At 41.9% G+C, this 23,369-nt stretch overlaps 1 protein-coding gene across 1 annotated transcript in view; it reads left to right on the plus strand.

Annotated features, from left to right (window-relative positions):
• Window positions 1-23,369, plus strand: part of abcc1 (ATP binding cassette subfamily C member 1 (ABCC1 blood group)) — a 107,811-nt gene that overhangs the window by 15,494 nt on the left and 68,948 nt on the right. The window contains exons 2-6 of the mRNA XM_078418355.1: window positions 4,693-4,869; window positions 14,516-14,641; window positions 16,182-16,319; window positions 20,078-20,203; window positions 21,987-22,048. Coding sequence (XP_078274481.1) covers window positions 4,693-4,869; window positions 14,516-14,641; window positions 16,182-16,319; window positions 20,078-20,203; window positions 21,987-22,048 — 629 coding nt within the window. The remainder of the gene's footprint in view (window positions 1-4,692; window positions 4,870-14,515; window positions 14,642-16,181; window positions 16,320-20,077; window positions 20,204-21,986; window positions 22,049-23,369) is intronic.

The following is a 23,369-nucleotide window of genomic DNA, read 5'->3' on the forward strand; positions in this document are numbered from 1 at the left end:
CTGGGTTTCAGCACTTAGGCTACAGAGAGAGGTTGAACAGGTTGGGTCTTTATTCTTTGGAGCGTAGAAGGTTGAGGGGGGACTTGATAGAGGTTTTTAAAATTATGAGAGGGACGGACAGAGTTGACGTGGGTAGGCTTTTCCCTTTGAGAGTGGGGAAGATTCCAACAAGGGGACATAGCTTCAGAATTGAGGGACAAAGGTTTAGGGGTAACATGAGGGGGAACTTCTTTACTCAGAGGGTTGTGGCTGTATGGAATGGGCTTCCGGTGGAAGTGGTGGAGGCTGGCTCGATTTTATTATTTAAGAGTAAATTGGATAGGTATATGGATAGGAGGGGATTGGAGGGTTATGGTCTGAGTGCAGGTAGATGAGACTAGGTCAGGGAGAATGGTCGGCGTGGACTGGTAGGGCCGGACAGGCCTGTTTCCATGCTGTAGTTGTTATATGTTATATGTTATATGTTAATGCAACGTGTAAAAAATGATTAAAGATTTTACTAATTTTAAGTGCAGAATGTATTGTTTTGCAGCTGGATTCTGGTACGAGTAACCAAAAATGCAAGTGTCGAATACATACTGGTTATGAAACCAGACAGTACATCAGTTTTTGAGTACTGAAGATTGCATCAAAGTTAGCTACACCTCTGGTCTAGCTGTTTCTGTACCTATAATAGTTAATAATAAGTTATATTGAATCAGTTAATAATACTGTTAACAGAGTATTATAAGTTACCAGAGTCTTTGGGATGTGGAAGGAAGCTGGAGCACTTTGAGAAAACCCGCATGGTCACGGGGATTACACAAACTCCACACAGGCAGCACCCGAGGTTACAATTGAACCTGGGTCTCTGGCACTATGAGATAGGTATTGTCTATTGTCTATTATTCAAGAGAGAGCTAGATAGAGCTCTTAAGGATAGCGGAGTCAGGGGGTATGGGGAGAAGGCAGGAACGGGGTACTGATTGAGAATGATCAGCCATGATCACATTGAATGGCGGTGCTGGCTCGAAGGGCCGAATGGCCTCCTTCTGCACCTATTGTCTATTGTCTATTGTCTATTGCTGCCTTACAGCACCAGAGACCCCGGTTCCATCCTGATTACGGGTGCTTGCCTGTACGGAGTTTTACTTTCTCCCCGTGACCTTGTGCCACTGTGCTAGCCTACTGTTACAACCCTGGCATCTGTTTGTAAGGCGGAAAATTGCCAAAGTATATATCCAAGGTGACTAATTACTACTTGATCCGTCTACTCCCAAACATCAGCTAAGTGGTAGAGGCTGTTCACTAACCAACTTTTTATTTGTTTTTCCCCTTAACTAAGACTTATTGGCTGTAATTTCAGATAATGTTATCTCATCTTGAATAACTTCCACATCAATACAAAAAAGTACCTTTGAGAACTTGGATGGATTCCAGCAATGCACTTTCTACTGTTTTGTATTCTATATGTCTTATTTTTATTCATGCTCCATTGCCCTGTTATATTAACCGTTCTTATTAGGGTGGCACAGTAGGGCTCTGGTAGAGTTGCGGCCTTACAGCACCAGAGACCCCGGTTCCATCCTGATTACGGGTGCTTGCCTGTACGGAGTTTTACTTTCTCCCCGTGACCTTGTGGGTCTTTCCTGGGTGCTTTGGTTTCCTCCTGCACTTCAAAGACGTGCAGGTTTGTAGGTTAATTGGCTTGCGTAAAAATTGTACCATGAGTGTAGGGTATGGGGATCTTCTTTTGTGTCCATCTTCTTTTGTGTCCATCTTCTATGTTTCAAATGTTGATATCACTGTCATCATCCGTCCTGAAAAGGATGCAAGCTTCCGGTGACAGTCAGTGGGACCCATCGCTTGTTACAATAGATCAGGGGTCTCCAAACTATGGCCCGCGGGCCACATCCAGCCCGCCACAAGATTTTATCTGGCCCGCAGCAAGCGCTTAGGCGGCGGGGACTGGAGGCAAAAGCTGCCGGTGAAGGTTCACTGGAGAGCGGACCGCCACCGACCCAGAGCCGGGACAAGGCGAGAGATCGCAGCGCCCCCTCGCAAACAACAAACCCAAGGAAACTTCCCTCCTCCCCGCCGCCACTCACCCCGGGGAGAGAGAGAGGGGGAGAGAGCATAGAGAGAGCAGCGGGTGAGAGCGGGAGCATGGGGAGGAGGAGGGTGTCAGGGTCCGGTGAAGGAGCGCCACCACTTGCAGGGGCTGCTCCCTCCCTCTCTCTCCCCTCTCCCTCTCCAAGAGCCGGCGAGATCTGCGCCGCTTCTCCACTCTCTTCCCCGGCCCCGTCTCCCTCAAACACTGCAAAATAAGAACAAACACAAGTGAAACTGCCCTCCTCGCCGCCGCCACTCACCCCAGGGATGCGGGGCTTCTGAACAACAACTACACTTGTGTTTATTCTTATTTTGCTGCGTTAGAGGGAGACGGGGCCGGAGAGGAGAGTGGAGCAGAGGCACAGATCTCGCTGGCTCTGGGAGAGGGGAGAGAGAGGGAGGGAGCAGCCCCCGCAAGTGGTGGCGCTCCTTCACTGGACCCTCTGACACCCTCCCCCTCCCAACGCTCCTGCTCTCACCCGCTGCTCCTACCCCGAATATCTCCCCCCCCCCCCACCCACCCCACTCTCTCCCCCCCCACCCCCCCACTCTCTCTCCCCCCCCCCCCCCCCACTTTCTCTTCCCCCCCCTCCTCTACCCCTCTCTCTCTCTCCCCCAGTGATGGTCACTGTATTTTTGCTGTTTTATAAATAATTGTATACCTACAGTGTATATACCAATATTTCAAGCTCTTTTAAAAAATTTAATATTATTTATTTGTTGCCATATGAACTTCATGTAAACTAACCTAATCTAACCTAACCTAGTTTGACATTTTCTAATCTAATCTAACGTAACCTAGTCTAAACCTTTTTGAGTTCATTAAATTTATAAAACTCACACTTCTTTATATTTTCCTATGGCCCGCAAAAATGTGGCCCTCATGCTGAAAAGCTTGGTGGTAGCAGAGTTAGCTCAGGATACTTCCACTTTCCAGCCCCACAAAGTGAACGCTTCTAGCTATAGGGCCAGTGTATGGGGATCACTGGTCGGCACAGACTCGATGGACCAAAGGGCAAATTTCCACTCTGTATCTCCAAACTAAACTAAATTATTGATTTTAAACCAAATATAATATAAACCAAGAACCAGATGAATGTAAGTGTTTTACTAAGAAATTCCTTCGTTTTTATCTACTCATTTTGGTCTATTAAGTACTGATATTTGTTTAAGCTTGTACAAAGTTCTTTGGATTAGCCAATTTCAGATTTCTGACTTCTGTAGTTTTTGTTTTATTTTTGGTTATAATATGAACTGGTTATCCTCTTGCCTTTCTGGAGCTTGGATTGTTCTGCAATGAATTGACACTTTTAGCTTTGCTTGTGGTGACTGGTGGAGCAATAATTGCACCTTTTAACCTCTAACACAGGCCAAATAGGTACCTAATAGCGGCAAGGATATGTTTTGCATACAGTAAAAATTGATGATGTTGCATTAAAAAAAAAATCTGACACAGGTACATGACAATATTAATCAAAGGCAATATTCAGTTTGTGATGCTCATTCAATAGGTGAAGAGTTAAATAAGTAAACCAACCAGATTACATGGTATATTCCTCACCAATGTGGGGCGCAAGCCATAATTTTTCTTCCACCAACAGCATTTCTCTGGATTATGCGTCTGTTTATGAGTTTCTTCAATGTCTTCTGATGATAGTGCTTTCCATATGGGAGGTTCAAATTATCTATTCTTTTGATCTTTTTAATATTTTTCTTGCTAAACAGTGCAGTCTCTAGATTGGAAAACCAAATAGAGCTAGAGGTTTACTTTGCTAAACCATTTTTTTCTGTTTGCACATATAATCTTGGCATTTATTATTAATCTCTTCAACACACCCATTCCTGTTATGATATTTCTAAATTTGACCACCTCTACTATTTCAAACAAGTTCACTTTGATAGAGAATCTTGCCTTTCTTTTGAGCACTATCTGAATGTGGACATCAACATCTAAAACGTGGCTGCATAATCATGTTTGATTGTCATGTCCATCTATATAGATCTGTGGAAAAATGTAATATTTTCTCAATATATTTTGTTCTTCCAGTTTTTTTTGCGTGATTTAATATTTTTCCGTTACAAATTCTGAAGAAGTTGTATACGCGAGTATTTTTGTTTCCACACTAGCATGTTCCTTTAAGCAGATTATCCTCTGACTAACCTTGATCAGACTTTGCTGGCTTTACCGTGCACTAAACGTTATTCCCTTGCCATGTATCTATATACTGTAAATGGCTGGATTGTAATCATGTATTGTCTTTCTGCTGAGTGGTTAGCACGCAACAAAAACTTTTCACTGTACCTAGCTAGGTACATGTGACAGTAAACTGAACTGATTTCAACAATGACTGGAGGGCTGGGTATGATAAAAATGACTTGCACTAGATGGATATCTGCCCTCTTCTCTTCTCTAGCAAAGTTAATATTATTCAGACATGCAATATCTCTGCTTAGAAACATGCTAAAGATTCTTCTGCTTTATTGGAATGCAAAGAACCAGTTACATTCATGCCATAAAGATGCATTGAAATTCATTTAATTTTGTAAAGAGAACAGTATTTTCTGTTGTAGAACTTAAAATCTTCACTTTATGTTTTGCAGGATTTGAATAAAACATGGTATACAGAAAATCCGGACTTTACAAACTGCTTCCAGTTAACCATCCTAGTATGGGTCCCTTGTATCTACATCTGGACATGTTTTCCATTTTATTTCCTTTATCTTCGTTACAACAGGCATGGTTATATTCGGATGTCATTGCTCAATAAAACTAAAACGGTAAGAGTGATGACTGGTCAATTTTTATTGTACTTGATTGTCATAGATTTAGATGTTTTGCACACTTAATGTCACATGCTTAACATATCTTCCTATTAGGGAAAAATAAGTGTAAACAAGTAGCTATCTGGAGTGCTGGCCTCTCAGCAGCACGGCCCACTGGAATTGCAATACTGTGGCCTTTTTAACTGATCTATGTATGGATTCCAAGGTGATTCTCTTAGCTGCGAAGGAATGCATATCTAATATCTCTTAATGGCAGTATTTTCTTTTTGTAGATGGCTCATTTTGTGTGTAGGAAGGAACTGCAGATGCTGGTTTAAATCGAAGATCGACACGAAATGCTGGAGTAACAGCGGGACTGGCAGCATCTCTGCAGAGAGGGAAAGCCAGGGAGGGAGGGAGATGGGAAAATCGGAAGTGTCAGTATTACAGTACATCAAAGGGGATTACAGAGGCATGAGGCAGGAGCTGGCCAGAATTGACTGGAAGGAGGCCCTAGCAGGGAAGACGGTGGAACAGCAATGGCAAGTATTCCTTGGAATAATGCAGAAGTTGCAGGATCAATTTATCCCAAAGAGGAGGAAAGATTCCAAGGGGAGTAAGAGGCACCCGTGGCTGACAAGGGAAGTCAAGGACAGCATAAAAATAAAAGAGAAGGGGTACAACAAAGCAAAGAAGAGTGGGAAGCCAGAGGATTGGGACTCTTTTAAAGAGCAACAGAAGGTGACTAAGAAGGCAATATGGGGAGAAAAGATGAGGTACGAGGGTAAACTAGCCAATAATATAAAGGAGGATAGTAAAAGCTTTTTTTAGGTATGTAAAGAGGAAAAAAATAGTCAAAGCAAATGTGGGTCCTTTGAAGACAGAAGCGGGGGAATTTATTATGGGAAACAAGGAAATGGCAGACGAGTTGAACCTGTACTTTGAATCTGTCTTCACTAAGGATGATACAAGCAATCTCCCAGATGTTCTAGTGGCCAGAGATCCTAGGGTGACGGAGGAACTGAAGGAAATCCACATTAGGCAGGAAATGGTGTTGGGTAGACTGATGGGACTGAAGGCTGATAAATCCCCAGGGCCTGATGGTCTGCATCCCAAAGTACTTAAGGAGGTGGCGTTAGAAATTGTGGACGCATTGGTGATCATTTTCCAATGTTCTATAGATTCAGGATCAGTTCATGTGGATTGGAGGGTAGCCAATGTTGTCCCACTTTTTAAGAAAGGAGGGAGAGAGAAAACGGGAAATTATAGATCAGTTAATCTGACATCAGTGGTGGGGAAGATGCTGGAGTCAATCATAAAAGATGAAATTGCGGAGCATTTGGATAGTAGTAACAGGATTGTTCCGAGTCAGCATGGGTTTACGAAGGGGAAATCATGCTTGACTAATCTTCTGGAATTCTTTGAGGATGCAACCAGGAAAATTGACGGGAGAGCCGGTGGATGTGGTGTACCTTGACTTTCAGAAAGCCTTTGACAAAGTTCCACATAGGAGATTAGTGGGCAAAATTAGAGCACATGGTATTGGAGGTAGGGTACTGACATGGATAGAAAATTAGTTGACAGACAGAAAGCAAAGAGTGGGGATAAATTGGGTCCCTTTCAGAATGGCAGGCAGTAACTAGTGGGGTACCGCAAGGCTCGGTGCTGGGACCGCAGCTATTTACAATATACATTAATGACTTAGATGAAGGGATTAAAAGTATCATTAGCAAATTTGCAGATGATACAAAGCTGGGTGGTAGTGTGAACTGTGAGGAAGATGCTATGAGGTTGCAGGGTGACTTGGACAGGTTGTGTGAGTGGGTGGATGCATGGCAGATGCAGTTTAATGTGGATAAGTGTGAGGTTATCCACTTTGGTGGTAAGAATAGGAAGGCAGAGTATTATCTGAATGGTGTCAAGTTAGGAACAGGGGACGTACAACGAGATCTGGGTGTCCTAGTGCATCAGTCACTGAAAGGAAGCATGCAGGTACAGCAGGCAGTGAAGAAAGCCAATGGAATGTTGGCCTTCATAACAAGAGGAGTTGAGTATAGGAGCAAAGAGGTCCTTCTGCAGTTGTATAGGGCCCTAGTGAGACCGCACCTGGTGTGCTGTGTGCAGTTTTGGTCTCCAAATTTGAGGAAGGATATTCTTGCTATTGAGGGCGTGCAGCGTAGGTTTACTAGGTTAATTCCCGGAATGGCGGGACTATCATATGTTGAAAGACTGGAGCGACTAGGCTTGTATACACTGGAATTTAGAAGGATGAGAGGAGATCTTATTGAAACGTATGATTATTAAGGGGTTGGACACGTTAGAGGCAGGAAACATGTTCCCGATGTTGGGGGAGTCCAGAACAAGGGGCCACAGTTTAAGAATAAGGGGTAGGCCATTTAGAACTGAGATGAGGAGAAAGATCAGTCAGAGAGTTGTGAATCTGTGGAATTCTCTGCCTCAGAAGGCAGTGGAGGCCAATTCTCTGAATGCATTCAAGAGAGAGCTGGATAGAGCTCTTAAAGATAGCGGAGTCAGGGGGTATGGGGAGAAGGCAGGAACGGGTACTGATTGAGAATGATCAGCCATGATCACATTGAATGGCGGTGCTGATTGTTGTCCGGGAATAGAAATCTGAGAGGCCCTGCACCTGGACTTCATTGGTGGAGAGCATCAAAGCAGCAAGTACTTGGCACGTGCTGACCGGCTCCTGGGCCCAGCAGATTGAAGCAGTTGCAAATCCAATTAGAATACTGATAATTTAATGATTTTTGTTGATGTGTTTTTAATATACCTCTAAAGCTGCAGCAAATAAGCATTTTATTGTTTTGGTCCCAGTACAAATAACAATTTTTGACTCTTGCATGACATAGCACCTATACTTGCAGCATAGAAGAAGTCTTGCTATATCAAACAGCATGAACATAACATTCACAGCACTTTTTGGCTACAAAAATGCAAAGTGGTGTTGTATGGTAGTTGAGGAAATACTTGGTGTGTAAAGCGCGGAGACGGAATTGTCTCTTGGAAAGCTAATGGATCTCTGGCGTGGCAAGTCAGAAAAAGTTCTGTTAACTAAAATCAGGAAAATACATTTATTATACCGTTTAAATTAATGCTTTCATGGGATACATGTTAAAACGTTATGGTACATATACAGCTTGATTAAGAAATGTTCAAGCTTGCTCTGGAGTCAGAGTTTGTAATTATAATCCAGTGTGCCAATCTCCATTATGTTGATGTTTCTGGGATCACGGGTTGATGTTTCTGGGATCACATGCTGTCTCATACTGTATAATTTAGGTTTTTTTAAAATCTATTTGATCTTGATACATAATCTTCAGATTTATTTCTTTTTGCATTGACCATATTTAAGCTCTTGCTCATGGTCTCAAATCCTTTTATTTTTGTGCGCGTTTTATTGGTCAGACTTTCTTTGTTCCTTTTTTCGTTTATCTCTTTCACCTGCTCCATTTTCCTTTTCTGTTGTCAATCCTCTTCTAAATAGAAATTGGTAGTTACGACATTGTGGGTAAAATGGAGACATGGCTGAGAGAGGATCGCAGCTGAATATCCAAGGTTACATGTCCTATTGAAAAGAGAGACGGTGGGCAGAAGGGGGTGGTGTAGCTCGCCTGGTAAGGAATGCAATTGTCCTTAGCAAGGGGTTACACAGGATTAGAAGTTGTAGAAGAGTCCTTTGGATAGAGCTATGAAATTGCAAGGGTAAGAAGACCCTGATGGGAGTTATTTACAGGCCTCCAAATAGTAGCCAGGAAGTAGGGTACAAATTAAATCAGGAGAAACAATCAGCATGTAAGCAAGACAATGTTGCAATAGTATTGGGGGATTTCAATATGTAAGTAGACTAGGAAAATCTGATTGGTACTGGACCCCAAGAGCGGGAATTTGTAGCGTGCCTACGAGATGGTTTCTTAGAACAGCTTGTAGTGGAGCCTACCAGGGAAAAGCAATGCTGGATTTGGTATTGTATAACAAACCCGATTTGATTAGGGAGCTTAAGGTAAAGGAACCCCTAGGAGGGAGAGACTATAATATGATAAAATTCAACCTGCAATTTGGAAGGGAGAAGATGAACTTGGATGTGTCGGTGTTACTCTTGAGCAAAGCCAGGCGACCACAGGCATGAGGGAGGAGCTGGCTAAAGTGGATTGGAATGGGACCCGATAAGGAAGACGAAGACGATGCAATGGTAGGAATTTCCGGGAACAATTTTGAAGATGCAGGATCTTTTCATTCCAAAGACGAAGAAAGATTCCAAGGGGAGAATGAGGCGACCGTGGCTGACAAGGGAAGTCAAGGATAGTATAAAACTACAAGAAAATGCATATAACATTGCAAAGATTAGTGGGAAGTTAGAGGATTGGGAAGCTTTTTAAAAACCATCAGAAGGAAACTTAAAAAGTCAATATAGGGAGAAAAGATGAATTCTGAAGGTAAGCTAGCCAGTAATATAAAAAAGCATAGCAAAAGTTTATTTAGATATAGAAAGAGGCAAGGGTGGACATTGGAGAGTTGGAAAATGATGTTGGGGAAGTTATAATGGGGAATAAAGAAATGGCAGATTAATTTAATGTTTTTTGCATCAGTCTGTACAGTGGAAAATACCAGCAGCATGCCAGAAATTCAAAAGTCAGGGGTGTAGGTTAGTGGAGTGGATATTACCAAGGAGAAGGTGCTGAAAGGTCTACAGGTGGATAAGTCACCAGGACCGACCGACCGACCGGATGGATGGATGGACTGCACCCCAGGGTTCTGAAAGGGTTGTTTTAGAGATTGCGGAGGCATTATTTGTGATCTTTTAAGAATCCCTGCTAAAGTGAGGCTGCAAAAGGAGATGAGAGCCTAATGTAAGGGTTAAAACTGTGGAAACCATTTTGTGTTAACTATGGCAGACATTTTAAGCTGAATATGCTCTCGTGGGAAGTCGGCCTTCACGGTACCAGACACCTGCAGATAAGAAGTTGTTTCTCGGGGTTTAGAAGTTGTTTCTCATGGTTTATTGAGGACTGGACATTCCAGTGTTCTGAACTAGATCGTATGGTGCCTCCTTATCGCACAACGGTGCCTCTTTAATCATCTTAGCTATGCAACTCCTCTTTACTCCTGTTTGACTCCCTAACACAATTAAAGGAACTATACTATGGGAACTCTACTATGTTATTGTTAAGACTAGCTTATGTCATGTAACTGTGGAAAACTACTGGATGTGCTTTTTGTGCTGCTTTGGGCTGTATAAATATTGCCTTTAGTCGGGGTATTCTTTGAGAGGACAGAAGCAGGTGCTTGAGTGAACAACAGTACACTCCGGTCGGTCTCTGTGTCTTCTCCCACCTTGGTGTTAAAGTAAAAAGTTTTAATTGAGTTCTGTGTTCTTTGAATTATTTCATAGATAAGTCTAGGGGACTATCACACTGGTACCAGAGGGAAGATGGTACCATGGATAGCAGGTTAGCTGAATGGGAGAAAGAAAAAAGTGGCAATATAGTCAAGTCAAGTCAATTTTATTTGTATAGCACATTTAAAAACAACCCACGTTGACCAAAGCGCTGTACATTAGTTCAGGTACTAAGAATGAACATACAATGGCACACAAACATAACAGCACATACATAAACAGTTCACAGCGCCCCCTCAGAGGGCCTCAAATGCTAGGGAGTAGAAATAGGTTTTGAGCCTGGACTTAAAGGAGTCGATGGAGGGGGAAGTTCTGATGGGGAGAGGGATGCTGTTCCACAGTCTAGGAGCTGCAACCGCAAAAGCGCGGTCACCCCTGAGCTTAAGCCTAGACCGCGGGATAGTCAGTAGCCCCAAGTCGGCCGACCTGAGGGACCTGAAGATAGAGTGGTGGGTTAGAAGATGTTTGATATGGGGGGGGTGGGGGAGCCGTTTAGGGCTTTGTATGTGAATAGGAGGAGCTTGAAGTTGATTCTGTACTGTACTGGGAACCAGTGGAGAGAGGCCAGAATCGGGGTGATGTGGTCCCTTTTACGGGTACCCGTCAGGAGTCTCGCTGCGGTGTTTTGGACCAATTGCAGGCGGGACATGGATGAATATAGGAGGCTTTTCCTGGTGGGCTGCCAGTAACTGGCAGTGCAGCAAGCGACCAGGTCAGTGCTGGGGCTACTACTCTTCATGATGTATGTTAATGATTTGGATGAGGGACTGAAGGCTTTGTGGCCAAGTTTGCAGATGATACGAAGGTAGGTGGATGGGTAGGTTGTGTAGAGAAAGCAGGGACTCTGCAGAAGGACTTGGTCAGGTAGAGTCAAAGAGTGGTACAGTGTGGAACAGGCCCTTTGGCCTAACTTGCCCACATCGGCCAACATGTCCCAAGTTAGGAGAGAGGGAATACAGTGTATAAAGTGTGGAGTCATGCATTTTGGTAGTAGGAAATAAAGGTGTAGACTATTTTCTAAATGAGGAGAGAATTCAGAAATCGGAGGTGCAAAGAGGCTTGGGTGTGCAGGTGCAGGATTCCTGAGGATAAAATCATAAGTGGAATAGATCAGGTAGATGCACAGTCTCTTGCCCAGAGTAGATGAATTGAGGACAGAGGATATAGGTTTAAGGGAAAGTGGAAAAGATTTAATAGGAATCTGAGGGGTAACTTTTTCACACAAAGGGTGGCGGGTGCATGGAACAAGCTGCCAGAGGAGGTAGTTGAGGCAGGGACTATCCCATCGTTTAAGAAACAATTAGACAGGTACATGAATAGGACAGGATGGGAGGCATACAGGCAAATGCAGGCAGGTGGGACTAGTGTAGCTGGGACATGTTGGCTGTTGTGGGCTAGTTGGTCCAAAGGGCCTCCTTCCATGCTGTATCACTCTGACTCCATTATTCTATTCCCAAAAAGTTAATTTGCAAGTCGAATCGGTAGAAAGGAAGGCAAATGCATGGACAGCATTTATTTTGAGAGGACTAGAATATAAAAACGGAAGCTTTATAAGGCACTGGTCAGACAGCAATTGGAGTACTGTGAGCAGTTTTGGGCCCCATATCTGAGAAAAGATGTGCTGGCCATGGAAATAGTGCAGAGGGGGTTTATGAGAATGATCCCAGAAATGATTGGGTTAACATATGAGGGGCGTGTGATGGCTCTGTGCCTGTACTTGCTGGAGTTTAGACGGATGAGGGAGACCTCATTGAAACTTACTGAAAGTGAAAGGCCTGGATAAAGTGAATGGAACAATGGAGGATGGTTCCACTAGTGGGAGAGTCTGGGACCAGAGGTCATAGCCTCAGAATAAAAGGACATATCTTTTAGAAAGGCGACGAGGAGAAATGTCTTTAGTCAGAGGGTGGTGAATCTGCGTAATTCATTGCCACAGTTAGCTGTGGAGGCCACGTCAGTAGATATTTTTAAGGCGTAGATTGATAGATTCTTGATTAATAAGAGTGTCAGGGATTACGGGGAGAAGGGAGGAGAATGTGATTGAGGGGGAGAGATAGATCAGTCATGATTGAATGGCGGAGTAGAACTTGATGGGCTAAATGGTCTAATTCTGTTCCTATTATGAATATAATCTGGTAGGTTTCCTGTGTGCATGTCACTGAGTTTTCATTGACTCCTTCTGTCTCCTCCTCCCTTTCAGTATCTTTTTCTCCAGAACTTCATCTTTAAACAACGTGACAGTTTGTTATCAAGCCAGTCACACTTTGCCCTTCCATTTATTTCCTGTACTATAATATCAGTGTTGATTAGTACCTGTTCTATTACAGGTGTGGGTTGTGATGAGATGTTTCGGGCTTTGTACCAGCATCTGCAGTTATTTTCTTACACTAGATGTTTCGGGTTTGTTTGTGTTCTCTTCAACTGCTTTTCCACTAGGTCGATTGCTTGTATTTTGGTGTAGGCACAGGGTGGAAACTAAAAGTTGTGCAATACTTCCCATTTCCCCTCAACTGATGAATGTGTGCTTCGCAGTTTGGACCGACAATTGGAAGCATCAGCGCTACATGGGCATAGAATGTGTTCTGGTTAGAGGACTTTGTTTTCTACCAGTGAGAATAATTTTGTTACAACGCTAATGATTGAGCTCGATGGTGCCTGAAGAGCTTGCTGTCTTGATAGTTAATTCACCACTACTGCAGATCTAACACTCAGGATAAAATTGCTTGACCTCCTCTGTACTGATTTACCTGCTGCAGAGCCTGTTGCAATTCTGAAGTACAGGACTGCGTGCATGCAAAAGGTAGAGCCGAGTGATCTCTCAACTGATGGATCAATGCATGCTAATCCTGCCGCATCTATATAGATAATAGTGGTGTAAGGCGAAGGAGGAGGACTATGTTCGAGGAAAATCCTTGTCCTCAATGACCCAGCAGGTGAGTGCTGGAGATGAGGCTGAAGCCCTTGCTAACATCTGCAAGAAGGATGGTGTGGATTTTCTTCCACGGCCCCACTGTCAACAGAAGGTAGCCTTCATTCACTTTAGTACACTAAGCTTAATATATCAAAGGTAGACACAAAATGCTGGAGTAACTCAACGGGACAGGCAGCATCTCTGGAGAGAAGGAATGGGTGACGTTTCAGGTCGAGACCTTCTTCAGACTTAATATGTCAAGTTGGTGATCAAAGTTGTGAGCATTAGATACAGTAAAGGCTATAGAATCAGGCATAATCCAACTGAAGACTTGCCCCATAACTCACTGTGTTTATAGCCAAGCTGCTTCATTATAGTCGCAACATTGACATCCAGTTGCCAATGCAGAATATTTCCCAGATATGTGTTGCCCATGAAAACATGATACTCCAATCCAGCAATTACACTCTGGATTGTCCTCTCCCAATTCAATATGACGATGGAATGTCTTCAGCAGTGCTTCAAGCAGCACTTGGTCACTGAAGCTCAGTTTGGGGTTTGGCAGGACAACTGATCGCAGAATGTCATCACAGCCTTTCTCCTAATGTAGACCAGAATGCTGAATTCCAGAGGTAAGGCAAGAGTGATTGCTCTGGATATCAAGGCACTATTTGATCAGGTATGGCATTGAAGAGCCCTGGTAAAACTGAAGTCAATGGGCATCAAAGGAATGACAGTCCAATGAGAGAATTCTTAAATTGTAAGAACTGGAAGAAGTTATGTCTTGTCTATTTTCTTTAAAATGTTCCTGGAAGGTGTAGCCCAGGGAATTGGTTGCTCCTAAATGCCATTGTTCTTTAGTGTAACATTCTGGGTCAGATAAGGAATATTGAAAGTTTTTATTTCACAAAATGCTGGAGTAGTTCAGCAGGTCAGGCAGCATCTCAGGAGAGAAGGAATGGGTGACGTTTCGGGTCGAGACCCTTCTTCAGAAGTTAATAGCTTTTTATTGCATGGATATGTTTCACTTTATGATGGAACTCCTGACAAATGAAATAAGTTGCTAAATATGCTTTACTTTCTCAAATTAGTCTGGTATTAAATTTTGATTGAAGTTAGTGAAATACATTGAACTCTATTCTTGCATAACATCTTCAGCATGGGTTGAATCATTTTGCATCACTGCAGTCTATTTCAAGGAAAGTATTAGATTATCATTGAGATTTGTATTGTTTATTTAACAGTATGATAAATTTTGGTTCACTATCTTTAATGCTACAGCAAATGGACATTAAAATGATCTTAACATTAATAAATATGCTTTTTTTTTTCAGGGTTTGGGGTTTATGTTATGGATAATCTGCTGGGCAGACCTTTTCTATGGTTTCTGGGAAAGAAGTGTTGGATTTGGACGAGCTCCTGCGTTCATTGTAAGCCCTGCAGTGCTTGGGGTTACAATGGTAATTGCCTTTCTTCTAAATTAAAATGCAATGTTGTCTAACTTGCACTTTTTACAAAGCATTTATTGCAGAACTGTTTTGTGCTGTAATCATTGATTTATTTCTTATTTCGAATGGAGAATTGAAACTAGAAACAAGTTTTGATAATCTTGTGACTGGGTACTTGTGTGAACAAACTCCATGGTTGCTGATCTCATGAGACTTTTTGTCTGCATTTTATAAAAGGGCTGCATGTGATGAGAACAGTTTTTTCCATGAGGTAAATTGAGGGTGATTGGATCAAGTATTATGGCTTTTTGGCCATATCGTGTAAATGAATCACATTTTATGCACTTAATTAATTTAATTTTGTTTAATACTAATTAGGCTGTAAGCTGTGACATATTAATTTTTTCCTCTATCTTAATGTCTCTAGTATCAGGTACTACTAGAGATGTCAATGAATCTGAAAACTAATAACTCTGCTCTTGTTCCCCCTCCCCCCACCAGATCGAACACAAGTATAGTGTTCCCCTGGCCATCGCCTTTCACCTCCCCAGCCTCTGCATCCAACACATTATTTTCGGACATTTCTGCCACCTTCAACGCGATCCCACCACCAGTCACATCTTCCCATCCCAACCCTTTTCCACTTTCTGAAGAGACCACTCCCTCTGCAACTCCTAGGTCCACTCATCCCATACTGCCCAAAACCACCAGGTACTTTCTCCATAACCTTGGGAGATGTAACACCTGTCCCTGCACCTCCTCCCTCACCTCCATCCTGGGACCCAGCAGCCCATCCAGGTGAGACAGGTTCATAGAAACATAGAAAATAGGTGCAGGAGTAGGCCATTCGGCCCTTCGAGCCTGCACCGCCATTCAATATGATCATGGCTGATCATCCAGCTCAGTATCCTGTACCTGCCTTCTCTCCATACCCCCTGATCCCTTTAGCAAAAAGGGCCACATTTAACTCCCTCTTAAATATAGCCAATGAACTGGCCTCAACTACCTTCTGTGGCAGAGAATTCCACAGACTCACCACTCTCTGTGTGAAGAAATGTTTTCTCATCTCGGTCCTAAAAGACATCCCCCTTATCCTTAAGCTGTGACCCCTGGTTCTGGACTCCCCCAACATCGGGAACAATCTTCCCGCATCTCGCCTCTCCAACCCCTTAAGAATTTTATATGTTTCTATAAGATCCCCCCTCAGTCTTCTAAATTCCAGCGAGTACAAGCCCAGTCTATCCAGTCTTTCCTCATATGAAAGTCCCGCCATCCCAGGGATCAATCTGGTGAACCTTCACATGTACCTCTTCAAACCTCATTTGGTGCTTTTGATATGGCCTCCTTTTACATCGGTGAGACCAAGCATAGACTGTGACTGTTTTGCTAAACTGTTTGAAGATGTCATATATTGTTAATGATGTTATATACTTTTAAATTGGTGTTTGCTAGCAACTACATCAGTCCTTTGAACAAGGAGTAAGTGTGAAGCATAAAACTGTATTCAGAGTTAGACCATGCTGATACTAAACCTTATGTTTTTATGCTTCAGTTGGTTGCAGTTTTCCTTATTCAGTATGAGAGATTGAAAGGGAAACAATCCTCTGCTATCCTTTTGATCTATTGGCTGCTCACATTGGTATGTGCCATTCCCAAATTGAGGACAAATATAATGACTTCTGTATATAAGGTAGGAATAATTGCATTATTTTCTGTTGTTAAGGTGGTTTTAAATTGTATTTAATTTATTCAATGTCTAGTTTCAAAAGCTTTTCTTGTATCTGTTTCTTCCTTTTCATTTCTGAAATTTGGCGTATGTTTTCTTGAATGCTACTTTCCCACTTGCATCCTCTGTCTAAAGCAAACAATGGTGGCAAAAGACCATTTTAATGATGGAGGGCTTGATAGGCTTGATAATGCTGTCTTCATCCATTAGGATTTTCTGATGTGTCGCTGTGCATAAACACCTAATCTTTGGAGAGAGCAAATTTGATATTGACTAAGAATTGAACCTAGTTCTCGTCTGTCTAAGCCTCAAGCACACTTGTTAGATCCATAATTATTGCACAAGTTTCTGTACTGGAATTTAGCTTTTTTTTTTATAACACAGAAATTTTGTTAACGACCATTGAGATCAATAAGATGGCAAGGTGAATTCATCATTTTTAATATTGAATATACTTTGTGTTCAAAGTACACTTCCAAGTGGTTGGCCGCTGACCCTCAAACATCTTGCATCTGTTTTGATTAATTTGCAACATTGGATTGTGTTTAACATTCAGAACAAAGTTTCAAAATTGCATGCAATGCTTTAACAGAACCAATTACAGGAACTTGGTGGCTTTTGTTTTTTTGCTTTGCGTGTGCTTCTGAATTGAGTCATGTGAATTTGTCTGTGGGTTAGTTCTGGGGCACTTAACATGATTTGGGCTTTTAGGAAGAAGGACAAAAAACGACGCCGTCTAATAAATTTGCTATAACGCCTTGTTTCACATCAATTGTCAAAACATTTTTCAGTCAATAAAATTCTTTCAAAGAGAGAGCACATCAAGTTGTTTCTGAACATTGCTTAATAACGATCAAGCTGTTCTGGAACTATTGATTAATTAATTTTTTTAAAGTCCCTGATTTTTAATTTCAAATTCACGAAGAGCCTTTGCCTTGTTGATTATTTGGTGTTTTGTACTTCCTGCTGTCCTTTGTTTTTGTTTTATTGCCTTAATGGTGTTATCAGGGCCTTCAACTCCACTTTCTGTAACCCTGTATATAAGCACTGGCTCGTTTTCACTTGAAAATATCATCTTAAAGTCTATTGGGACCATGTTTTCATCCACTTTACCCTTAACTTCTCTTCCATTGTCCTATCTTACTCCTCATCCTTCTGCCACTACATTTTCATTGTGCAAGTGTTTGTCTAACAAAATGGCTACATAGGTGGCAGCTGTTTCATAAAAATATGGGACAAATAATTCATAGAGTAAAAGAGACTCCTGTCATGAAAACCTGTTTGAGATTAGTTTCAAATACATTCTGGCCTTCCATCACAGTGAGGAGGGACTGGAGGAGACTCACTGTGATGGATGTTTCTTTTTGTTTGGTGTTAGTTGTGATTGTATGTGTTATTGCATTTTTATTGATTAATCTTATTGGTCTTATTGTTCAACTGCGGGTAATGTTTCATTTTACTACACATTTATGTGTATGTAACAAATAAACGACTATTGACTATTGACTATTGTTGGCAAGTACATTGGGTAACAACCAGTTCAAAATTGAGACATAAATATTTTGGTACCTGAATTATCATTTAGTTTAGTTTAGTTTCGAGATACAGGCCCTTTTGGCCCACCAGGTCTGCGCCGACCAGCGATCCCCACACATTAACACCATCCTATACCCACTGGGAATAATTTTTTTTTAACATTTACCAAGCCAATTAACCTACAAACCTGCACGTCTTTGGGGTGTGGGAGGAAACCGAAGACCTCGGAGAAAACCCAAGCAGGTCACGGGGAGAACATACAAACTCCATACAGACGGCACCCGTAGTTGGGATCGAACCTGGGTCTCCGGTGCTGCATTCGCTGTAAGGCAGCAACTCTACTGCTGCGTCACTGTGTCACCCTTATTATCATCAAAGATGGCATTATTATCAAAGATGGCATTGCAGGCAATGCACTTTTCCCTCACTGTTGTACTTGAATAGGTACCGATCCAGGGTTACTGTTGGTAGCTGCTGGGTTATATTTGTGCTTCTCTCATTGACTGTACAGCTTGCTTTCGTGAAATCTTGCAAGTCAATAACTTGTAAAGTGGTCATATTGTATATGTGAACTGAAAAACAAAGCTTGTGGGCACTTTTGACTGAGTTCAAGGAGGGTCAGCAATTAATACCAAGTCAATTGTGTGGTGTACTTTTCACCAGAATTTATTTGATATTAATTTAGACCAAATGCAGGCAAATACCTCTGGCACGTGTCTTCCCTTGCCCATCACCCTCACCCTTGCTCTCATTCAGACTATTAATTTTTTTAAAGTCCCTGATTTTTAATTTCAAATTCACGAAGAGCCTTTGCCTTGTTGATTATTTGGTGTTTTGTACTTCCTGCTGTCCTTTGTTTTTGTTTTATTGCCTTAATGGTGTTATCAGGGCCTTCAACTCCACTTTCTGTAACCCTGTATATAAGCACTGGCTCGTTTTCACTTGAAAATATCATCTTAAAGTCTATTGGGACCATGTTTTCATCCACTTTACCCTTAACTTCTCTTCCATTGTCCTATCTTACTCCTCATCCTTCTGCCACTACATTTTCATTGTGCAAGTGTTTGTCTAACAAAATGGCTACATAGGTGGCAGCTGTTTCATAAAAATATGGGACAAATAATTCATAGAGTAAAAGAGACTCCTGTCATGAAAACCTGTTTGAGATTAGTTTCAAATACATTGTAGTATATGTTATAGTGTAACATCATATTCTATTTTCTTGGCCCCATAAATCATTGCTGAAATTATTGAGCTGTGCATTTTTGCTGCCTTTTATCATAATCATACTTTATCAGCCAAAGTATGTTTTGCAACATAAGAGGAATTTGATTTGCCATACAGTCATACCAATAAAAAGCAACAAAACACGCAAAATACATTTTAACATAAACATTCACCACAGTGATTCCTCCACATTCCTCACTGTGATGGAAGGCGAAAAAAAAAGTTAAATCTCTTCCCTTCTCTATTCTCCCGCGGTCGGGGGCCTCGAGACTTCCGTTGACGGGACGATCTTAGCTCTCGTAGCCAGTGGTCGGGCCCTCCACGTCGGGGCGATCAAGCTCCCGCATCGGGGGGGGATCTCAGTTCCCCCGCGCTGAGCGATCAGACCCTGTGTCGGGACTGGTCGAAACCTTCTGTGTCGTTCGGAGCTTCCCGACATCGGTCTCTACCCGAGACTGCGAGCTGCTCAATGTTGAAATCCGCAGGCCCCAGTTAGAGCGCCAATCCCAGGCAAGGGATCGCAGGCCCCGATGGTAAGTCCACGGCCCCGCGGTGGGGCTCAAAGTCAGTCTCGAGCAAGGCCGCCAGCTCCATGATGTTAGGCTGCAGAGCGACCGGAGAGACTATCCGGAAAACAATCGCATCTCCGGCAAGGTAAGAGATTGGGATGAAAAGGTTCCCCCGACCCCCCCCCCCCCCCCCCGCCACATAAAACAAACCAGAGAACATTAACACAAACTTTTAAAAACACACTAAAAATAACAAAAAAGACAGACCGTTGGCGAGGCTGCCATCGCTGATGGTGCCACCCGGACACAATTAGGACACAATTAAGATTTATTCTTGGCCGCATCAATTTTCCAGTTTTTGTTTGTTTTGTCCAGTGAATATACTATTTTTCACCAGCTCACAATGTGAATAAAATAGTTTCTGTAAAGTAATTTTCTTTCTTTTTTCAGCAACATATGACTGATGTTTTTCGGGAAGTTACCTTTTATATCTATTTTATTCTGGTATTAATACAATTCATACTTTGCTGCATAACAGATCAGCCTCCTCTCTTCTCTGAATATGTTAAGGATGCTGTGAGTATTACATTGATTTAAATAAAATTGTCATATATGTGGTTGTAGTGAGAGGGTTTATTATAATGAGAGTGCCTTGTTTTCCTGTGATGGACTAACAATCCAGATACCTGAGATTACATTTTGCTGTGGAATTTAGTTTTGGTTAATAATCTGGAAATTTTTCAAAAATGGTAGCGCCTAAAATGTAAAAGCCTATTTGGTTTGCTGTTGTCCATCTGGGTCAGAGATGTGCCATCCTTTCCTGGTCAGGCATATAAATTATTCCTGACCCACCCATGTGCTTGACTTTTAAAAGGACTCTCATTTATCATCAGTCGAGTCGAGAGTGTTTAATTGTCATGTGTACCAGGAAGAAAACATTGAAATTCTTTATTGCTGCGGCTAATATGCCGATAATCGGGATATCGCAGATAAAATAAAGGCAATAATAACCACAATTGGGTAACCATAAGAGTGAAAACCGGAGTCTTGGTGCAACAAAAGACAGCAACCATAGGAGATCACGGTTGCTGAGGTTAATTACATGGAGTGTTTGAGCTTGTTGGGAAGTAGGTGTTCTTGAACTTGGTGGTCACAGTTTTCAAGCTCCTTTACCCTTTTCACTGTCCTGATCATAGTAATGAAGTGCGAGCGTGGCCAGGGTGCTATGGGCCTTTGATATTGGATGCCTTTTTGAGGCAGTTCCTCTTAGAGATTCCTATGATGGTGAGGGGTCAGGACTGGGCAATGACTTCCACCCTCTGTAATCTCCTTCATTCCTGGGTGTTCAAGATGTCAAACCAGGCCATGAAGCAACCAGTCATTATGCTCTCCACCACACACATGGACTATTTGTGGACGCACTGAATCTCCTCAATCTTATCAGGAAGGACAGGCATTGATGAGCATTCTTTGGGAATGCATTGATGTGCTAGGCTCGGTTCAGATTTGCAGATCTGCACACCCGGGAACTGGAAGCTATTGACTCCACTGCTGTCCTGTCGATAAAGACGGGTTTGTGGATCCCTGCCGTTTCCCTCCTAAAGTGAACAATCCGATCCTTGGTCTTGTGTTGAGAGCATGACTGTTCTGGAACCATTCAATCATCTTATCAAGAACTATCCTGTTCTCTAACTCGTCATTACCCATTTTACCGCCAACTATGGTATTATTGTCAGTGAAATTAAAGATGGATTGGAGCTATGTTTGGTTGTACAGCCATGGGTTTAGAGGGAGAAGAGAAGGGGCACTGAATGCACATCCTCGATGGTCCTGTGTTGATAGTTATCATTTCAAAGGGATTCGGGATGCTGGCTTTGGGCTTTAAAAAAGTGGTAATGTGGGAAAATGTTTCCCTTAGCTGGGTAGTTTAAAATGAGGAGGGCTTTATTACAGGATATGGGATATGACTATTAGGACTAAGAAGACAAATGTGGGTGGTGGAAATCTCTACAGAAAGCAAGTATTTTTAAGTATTTAAGAATAAGATAAATAGACTTCAAGACATCATTAGATACTGGAGAAGTGCAGCACTATGACAATGAGGTAAAGGGTTAACCATGATTGTATTGTCTGAACAGAAGGGCCAAATGGCTTCCTGATCTTATTATTACAATCTGACTGAAAACAACATTCACTTATTTTAATATCTAGCTAGATGCATTGTATGTTGTTGCTGCACATCTGGTAAACTTCTACCATTGTTAAGTTTCAGGAACTTGCCATTTGACCAGTTTCAATGCATTGAATGTTTCAGGTTGATTTTTGTTGCTGAAACTATTTTTTTCCTATTTAAATCTAGAAACTTTGTCCTGAGCTAAGTGCTTCATTCCTGTCAAAGTTAACCTTCTGGTGGTTTACAGGGTATGTTGTATTTTGGGTCCCTTCTTGAAATGAATATTTTTAAATGTTTTCCAAATAAGCAGAAACCAGTAATATGTAAAATGCATGATTTTCTTTAAAGTTAAATAGGGTCTGGGAAAGAACAATGAAAGTTGTTTAATGTTTGACTTGTGTCAGAGATCCAACTTGACTAGCAGAAAATTTTGAACCTCCACTTCCTTGTTTGAAATGTCACAAAAATTATTGTATTGACTTTGATCTTTATTCTCTAAACAATTGTTAGATATTACTCAAAGTAAAAATTCCGATGTCAGTAGTATACTTGTGCATTGCACAGAAAATTACTTTTGTTAAACTGTTCTTCATAACCGCCATGAGAAATCCCCATGAAATGTTAAAACCTTGCATCCATTGTTCATTTTGCTCATTGGACATTTGCCTTGGGGTTAACTGAAACTGAAGAGGGTGAAAACCCAACTGTTTAATACCAGTCTGAAAATGCCCAGTATTTGTTCTCATCTCAATTCCAGCCTTTCCTCTTATCTCTGCAGTTCCTTCACTAGATGCCAATTAAACTCTGTAATTAAATATTTTTTATTTGTCAAGCACCTCATTGTTACCCTTAGCAGATGGGAGCATGTCGATAAGACTTGCCTTCTGAACAGCACATCAGCTCATGTAGTTCATTAAATGTGACAGGAAATTAAATTGTTAATGCATGTATTTGAGGACAAAATTTAAAGAAAATTTATGTTTTTTGCACTTGGACATAATGCGCCCTTTCTAGATCAATCTTTAAGTTTTGACCATTTTTTCAGAGTAATCTTTTTCAGAGTGGTAGAGTTCTGCCTTCAGTTTTACAGTAGTAATTAATTTACAGAGTCTTGCAACACAGGCCCTTCTGCCCATCATTTTCATGGTGGCCAACATGTACCTATCTATGCGAATCCCATTTTCCAGCATATTGTCCCTAACTTGCTCTGCATTCACAATTCCAGTCCAGATGCTTCTTAAATATTCTGAACGTACCTGCCCCCACCACCTTCTCTGGCCGTGCATTTCAGGTTGGAACCACTCTCCGAGATAAATAATTCCTCCGCAGACCCATGCAACCTTTTTTCCCCCTCCCTCGCCTTAATCCTACGTCCTCTGCTCTTGGAGACCGCCTGCTGTGGTGATCTTGCAATCTACCCCTCCAATGCCTTTGAAAATGTTGCACATCTCTGTCAGATTTCTCTTCAACCACCTTTCTAAGGAAAACAAACTCAACCCCACCAACTCTCTTCATAATTTAAACATGCCTTTCTAAGCACAGAAACGTGGCATTTTAGCCGAGCTAGAT

Source organism: Rhinoraja longicauda, chromosome 21, assembly GCF_053455715.1.
Source record: "Rhinoraja longicauda isolate Sanriku21f chromosome 21, sRhiLon1.1, whole genome shotgun sequence".
In the NCBI taxonomy this organism is placed as follows: domain Eukaryota; kingdom Metazoa; phylum Chordata; class Chondrichthyes; order Rajiformes; family Arhynchobatidae; genus Rhinoraja; species Rhinoraja longicauda.